This window comes from Silurus aristotelis (genome assembly GCF_946808225.1).
Source record: "Silurus aristotelis genome assembly, chromosome: 16".
Taxonomy (NCBI): Eukaryota; Metazoa; Chordata; class Actinopteri; order Siluriformes; family Siluridae; genus Silurus; species Silurus aristotelis.
Genome location: NC_139589.1, coordinates 1,062,917 through 1,070,327, shown reverse-complemented (window position 1 = coordinate 1,070,327; position 7,411 = coordinate 1,062,917). Strand labels below are relative to the sequence as shown.

The following is a 7,411-nucleotide window of genomic DNA, read 5'->3' as shown; positions in this document are numbered from 1 at the left end:
TTGGTTGCTACGACTTTGACATAAACAAAAAAAGGACAATATTTTTGGATAAACACATTTATTTTATCCATCTTTACACAAATGTAAATGTGCTAAGCCTTTTTAGAAAAATTAATACTCCCACTCTCGCCCTCAAACTCTAAAGCCTTTAAAATTATCAATTTGGAATTTGTTCTATTTTTTTTACCATTTTATAATATTTACCGCTAGTTTACATCCCTGGCATTGTTGTGTAACCATCTTAACCACTAAGATACTACTTTTTTTTTTTTTTTATAAAAGATGAGAAGAAAACCCAGATTTAAGGATTGAGAGACAAAACATGTGGCCAAACATGAGGGTCACCATTCCGACACAAACAAACCTGACCAAAGTCTTAAAAAGACTAAATTGATAAACGAATTGGAGAAGGGTTTGGTCAGAAACAGCAAGAAGACTCCACACATGTCTATCTCAGAGAAGCAATTTGATAAACTCTAAGCGGAGACAGGAGGATCTGATTACTGCTAATTATTGAGAAGCAGATCTTTGTCTCCCTCTGGTGGCCGCTCGGGGTGATGCAACCTGCCCATGAACATTATCTTTATTATAAATAAGGCAATAAAAAAAAAAAAAAAAATTCGTGGATGTTCGACTCATCGAGTCTGAGTGCTTGGCCATAAAACACTGCCTGCAGATTATTATTATTATTATTATTATTATTATTATTATTATTATTATTATTATTATTATTAATCAACAATTTCCACTGGGGATCAATAATGTATTCTGATTCTCATTATTATTATTATAATAAAAAAAAACCCACAGTAATAATATTGATTGTTTTTTGAAGCCTTTTTTTTTCCACATATTTTTCTTTAACTTTAAAACCTTTCAAAAGGCCACTTTTAATACAAACATATTGCAAGATAATGCAAACGAATACAGTGACGGTGAATCAAATGTTATCAATTAAAACTTTTAGATTTGTAACAAGGAGTTTGCGAGTCAGAAATTAAAAAAAGGTAAATTTATACTCTGGAATCCAGTGAAATGTTCAGCAAACAGAAAATCACTGTAGTTTTAAAATCTTATGCAACTTTTAGGTCTCTGGTTGTTTATATATAAAACCCACGTTCGCTCTTTTGTTCAGTCCATTCTTGCTTTTATGTGGAAAAATTTAGCAGGTTGTTCAATCTGATCTACAATATCTAGAAGCTGATGGGGAGAAAACGATGGTTAATCAAGTGAGGTTTCTGAAAGCTAATGCTCAGCAGTTACTGTTTCAACCACTGACCACAAATCAAAAGTAGGGCAGATTAAATAAATAAAATCTATAACAGAAGGCGTGAAATTTTTTACTGACTGATTTCTTTTCATTCGCTAAACATCTCCTTTTTAGGTCTAATGTGAGGAATTTTTCGTGATTTTTCGAGAATGTAATAAAAAATGTTGATTTACATTAAACTACGTTTTTATTTACAGACTTGCATTTACTTGAAAAAGGTTTCTTGTGGTTTGGCATCCCATAAATATAAAACAGAGTCTTTCATACACAAAGAGGTCTGAAGTTGATTTCCTGTGTAAAACAGGGCGAAGATTAATCTGACATTTTCTCACCCTCGTCTCGGTTGAACCACTAAACATCAGGCCTTGTTACAGCGTTGGATCATGCTGCATGACTTGCTGACGCAGACTTCGCTTGCTCATGCTATGACATTCGCTTTCCACTTCCTGAGTCTCTGCAGTGTTTTTAGAAGCATGCTGCTGGATGCGCTTCGGCTCTGATCTGATGTCAGTCTCCATATCTTTTAAATCGAAGTGAAAATAATTGTGCAAGCGTTTAAGAATCCAGGTCACTGTAATATTCAGGCTCGTGCTGCACCTACATCTGACCTGGTTTACGCAGAAACTTTAAATCCAGCTGTGACTGAAAGTAAACACTTGTACACTAAATGTAATTGTATTAAGTGACATCTTTTTTTTTACATTCTGAAACATGTGGCATTTCACCGCTGCATGTAACACATATGCATTCTGTTCTTCACACCTACGAGTGCTCCTTACCACAAAGTTCAAACCACACAATCGAATCAGACGTCTCTGAACGCTGTAGCGTTTTCTCGAGAACTAAGATTCCCAACCACTTCAGAATGATGATGCTTCCAAAATTTGCTGGTGTACACTGGAAGATCTTGAGTTTCCAGCACAGAGCCCCCGAACTCCTCAACCACACCTGAACTTGGACTGGAGTTTTCTTAAACAAACCAAACTCTGTGTCTGATCTCACTAATGCTCCTTTTTGAGTCTGGTTCCTCTCAAGGTTTCTTCCTCATAACATCTAAAGGGAGTTTTTCCTTCACCACAGTCTCCATGGCTGCTCATCAGGGATAAATACACATCGTTCACCTTCACTATATAAATCTATATATAAATCTGGAACGAGAGATTTAATGAGCGGTTGTGAGGAATAAAATTTGGGACCAGTCAAAAAAAATCTGGACCCTTTCAACATTTTAGTGATAAAAAAAACATATGCAGCTGCTCTGTTTTTATAGCAATGCAGTGGAAGGACAGGAATTACAGATAAAAGCAAACTAAATGTGATAGTAATCGTTTGACTTTCGGGGTCGATACACTTATTTTGCCATCTAAAATTTGCCATTCTGAATTGTAGATTTTTTATTATATACACTGTAAAAAAGAAAATCCTGTTAATTTACAGTAAACAACTGGCAGAAAGATTTGCCAGCGTAAAGCTGTGATTTTACGGTTCACCTACTGTTATTTGGAACAACAGTTTATTACCGTAATAAATATTATGGCACTGTGATGTAGAAAACACAGTATTACACTGTAGGTGTTTGTTTGCCGTTATACAGTAAATTAAAATACTGTAGAATGTGATCTTTATGTTTACGTTATTTATCATTTTAACTTCGCAGTTCAAAGAAAATTTCTTGAACACAAACGACTCGGAAAAAAAATATTAAACATTAAGATCTTTTCCACTTCACCATTGCGATTAAAGAGAACACTTTGCTCTGACTTCACATGAAGATGAAGATTTGGTTACAGAGCAGATTGTGGTGACTTCACATAAACATCTACTATAGTTGCAGAACACAACGATTTGCCTTTGCATTACTGAACAAAGGTCCAATTGAAGTCCGAAAGGTTTTTATGCTGGTGGCCACATGGGGATTCACAACTGCTGCCATTTTATGGACAAGTTTGACTGTTTCCTTAGATACCATCTTCACCTGGCTGCCTTTGTTCCTCTCTCAGGGTTCAAACCAAAGAAGTGTCTAAAAAGTAATATAGAAATATCAGGTATTAGAGTTGGTAAGAGAAGATGAATTTCAGATTATTCCAACACCAGTGAAGAACCGACACCAACCCTGCGAGGTCTTATAATTATGCTTTAACTCTGAATCAACAAACAAACTTTTTTTCCCCCCTAAAGCTGCTTCGAAACAATATATATTGTTTAAACACTATAAATATAAACCAGATTTCAATTGAATATTGAGAAACTTTTTAATCGTTAAGAGAAATTATACATTGTGGCAGGATACAAGTCATATTTATCTCAACATCGATTCGAGGCTCTAGGAGACCTAATAATCTGTGAGTAGTGCAGACAGCGTTACGTACGTTTGTCAGCAGTCATAAGTAGTTTGCTTTTTAGGCCTTTGTTATGCAAAAAGAAAGAAAAAGAAAGAAAGAAAGAAAGAAAGAAAGACGCTTTATACTCCCCTCCCCCTAAAAAGCATGGAAGTACAGATAGAAATACAGATAGAAAGAAAGAAAGAAAGAAAGAAAGAAAGATGCTTTATACTTGGAGCACTGAGAGTTAAGGGCCTTGCTCAGGGGCCCCAAAAGTGTTATAAATCATACTGGTAAAAAGCTCTATAAATGTAAGCATTGTCTGGTCTGATTAGCCAACTTCAGCAGGAAGTACTATATAAAAATAACATCAACCTAAAAATAGCAAAGCATGCTGGTGGTAGCGCTGAGTTGTGTAGATGCTTCTGATCAGCAGGGAAACTGTTCATTGTTGAAGGACTAATCAGTGAAGGAAAAACAGAAAGAAAGAAAGACAACCTGCTCCAATCTGCCAAAGACTAAAGGTTAGAACGGAAAAGCGCCCAGTCGAAGCTCAGAACTCGATCAGATTGAGAATTTGTGGCCAGACATAAAAAAGACAGAGCTTGAGCAATTTTGCTAAGAAGAATGGGATAAAAATATCAGAATCCAGATAAGAAGATTCACGTCTATGTGCTAATCCAGTGGTGTGTCTCAATCAGCTTTATCTCTTGTAAATCTGTATTTCATGTATGTGGCTTCAGGTGCTGATTAGGATCTTCTCTAGCTAGACATTAAAACACTGGTGATTCAGTGTTTGATAGACAAAATGACTGTAAAACTACTGTAGGTTCTAATTTCCTCATCAGTCACTGTCAAAAAAAACGTATATAAAATGTCATATAAATAAACTGTATGGACAAAAGATTGGGACACCAGACTTTTTGAGCCGTATGTGGCCAAACTGTTGCACCAGCATTATATTTTTCTCTCACTTGAACTAGAAGACCCACATTACTTCACTTCACTTGAATAAGGAGATCTCAGGTGGCCTGCTACAGAGCTCTAACCTCAACTCTTTTGAACACCTTTGAGATCAGTTGGAACCAACAACATCACCTACATCACTACCTGATTTCACTAACAACATTGGGGCTGAATGAATCTCCACAAACCTCCACAAACTCTAGTCGAACATCTACCCTGAAGATTGGAACTTCTTATAACAGTAAACTGTTATACAGTAAACAGTAAACTAAACGTAAACAGTAAACTAAACGTGAAATGGGACGTTAAAAAAGAAGACCACAGCAATCGTATCCTTAGGTGTCCACAAACCTTTCCCACATATAAATGTCATATAAAGTCCACACTTTTCTGTCATGCTAGTAGGTTTAGAACATCAACGCTAACGTAAGTCATCATTTCAGACATGCAATAATGATAACCTGCTTTTTACAATTGCAAGAAAACATGGCGTCAGTTACAGTCAGAACATAGCGAGGATCGACGGTTGTGGGATATTTTTTAACGAGTTCCAACACGCCGGAAGGATTTCAAAATGGCCGATTTCTTTTTTCAAAGTCTTGAGTTGTGAACTTTTGGAGCCCCGATTTGTAAACGTTCTCCTTTTCAAATGGTAAAAAAAAAAAGATTACCTTTAAAAAGAAAGACAAATTAAACACCACACAGGTTCAAATTTGGGTTTAATTGGAAGTCATTTAATTGAAGATTTAATTAAAGAATACATTCAATTTTATTTGTTTATAATTTTTAGCATTTCAGTAAATGAAAGCAAGCAGAAAGTAGGAAATGATAGATATATACGTATATCACCGGTGTCACTTCCTTGCTTTTATGATTGTGGGTTGAGCTTCTCTGAAGCATTTAACTGACACAGTTTTTTTTTTTTTTTTTACCACAAATGAGCAAACGTAATATCAGCAGAGAAGAGAGAAGATTCTCCTGCACTGGAACTCACATTCAAACTAGCTTTATTTCAGCCACGAAGTAAAGCACGTCAGTCTCAGAGGTAAGGGTCCGCTCTTAGGGTGAAATATTTTATTTATTTATTTAATGGTTCATTTATTCATTTTTAAGGCGTTAATTTCTCCAGAATGAATCCTCTAAATAAATATATGACTTTTATAACTTTCAAATTTGATGCAGTTCCTTTAACAACTCAAATACCAATAATAACAATAGCATTGTATTTATAAATTTTTTAAATAATTTTTGAGATTATGCAAGACAATAATTATTTTCTAAAAAATTATATAAAGAAAAAGGGTAATTTTTTGTTTCCCAGGATGTCCAATGTTCACTGTTGGTCCCCTTAATTGTAAATTATATACTTTTAATTTTAAGTTCCTCCAGATTTTTTTCTTCCTCCAGTCGAAATGGATCTCCAGATTTCTAAAATAACACAAAAAAATCTGTACTTAATAAAATAAATATCTTTGTCAAGAATTTCCACTGCATCAGACTGACCAGATTGTTGTCGAAGAATTAGTGATGGTCAAATTTTATACACTAGTGTCAGAATGGTAAAAAAAACCAGACCTTCAATACATTTTCATAGACTGATATTATGCAATAACAATTAAGTAGAAGAAGATTGTAATGTTCTATTATGACCCCATTTCCAAATCAAGCAACCACAGGAAGTTGTGTGCTCTGGTCTTGGAACCGCTGCTCTAACCAATGTTAAAAAATGCCTACAAGTGGAAGCACTGCTACGGTGCACTTTAAAAAAAACAATTGACGAGATGTGATGATGGGAAAATGCTGTCCAGTGCATAAATTAGAACCAGGAATAAGTGAACTTCTTACTTCTTCTCCAACAGGCATGATGTCTCTGGGGCTCAGCAGCAACAGCAGCAACAATGATACCTGTGAGATCCAGGATGGAGTCCTGTCCCTCTACCTGCCCATCAGTTATGCCATCATTTGCTGTTTCGGGCTCCTCAGCAACACCATCAGTGTCTTTGTTTTCTTCATACGACGCCACGAGGACAGCTCCATGGCTGTGTATATGCGTCATCTGACGCTCGCTGACTCGCTCCTGGTCCTGTGTTTGCCCCTGAGGGTCTTCTATCATTACAAACAAGGCCCTTATTTCCTGTGCAAATTAGTGGGCGTGTTCTTCTACATCAACATGTACGCCAGCATCTCCTTCCTCAGCCTGATCAGCTTGGACCGCTACCTGAAGATCATCAAGCCGGTTTGGGTCTTCCGCGTGCAAAAGGTGCTGTGGAGCCGCATCGCCTGCTACATCATCTGGGCGTCTCTTTTTGTAGTGACCACTCTGTTTTTTGTCAATAACAAGCACAATAATCCGTGCGACAAGATCTGCTTCCATTTCCACAAAAAGGGGATGTTACCCGGGAGCATCAACCTGGCCGTGGTGGTGCTCTTTGGGGGCTTGTGCCTGGTTTTCATTGTTTCCTACATAAAGATCGCGCTGAAACTCAGAACCGTAGAGATGGGAAAAGGTGATCCGAACGGAGAAAATCGCAAAAAACATCTGGTCCTGAAAACGTTCCTGGTGCCTGTGATATTCACACTCTGCTTCCTGCCGTACCATTTGGTCAGAGTGCCTTACGTCCTGGCCCAGATGGATGTGATTAAGGAGGTGGAGAGCAAGCAGATGTTGCACACCTGGAATGAAAACACACTGCTTCTGTCTGCACTCAACAGCTGCCTGGATCCTATCATTTATTACTTTTTGTCCAGCATATACAGGAAGACGATCCTATGTGCCATCCAGGGCAAGTTTAAAACCATGTACGACTTAAACAGGAGACGAATTAGTATTAATCGATCGATCACAGAAATTTAG

The 7,411-nt window shown here is 36.9% G+C and overlaps 1 protein-coding gene across 1 annotated transcript; it reads left to right on the top strand.

Moving 5' to 3' along the window:
• Nucleotides 1–5,496: 5,496 nt before the first annotated feature.
• gpr34l (G protein-coupled receptor 34 like) lies at nt 5,497–7,411 on the top strand (the record flags this gene model as incomplete). Its single annotated transcript, XM_083564422.1, has 2 exons — nt 5,497–5,602; nt 6,417–7,411. The coding sequence occupies exon 2, from the start codon at nt 6,419–6,421 to the stop codon at nt 7,409–7,411; it is 993 nt and encodes a 330-aa protein (XP_083420548.1). The 5' UTR covers nt 5,497–5,602; nt 6,417–6,418.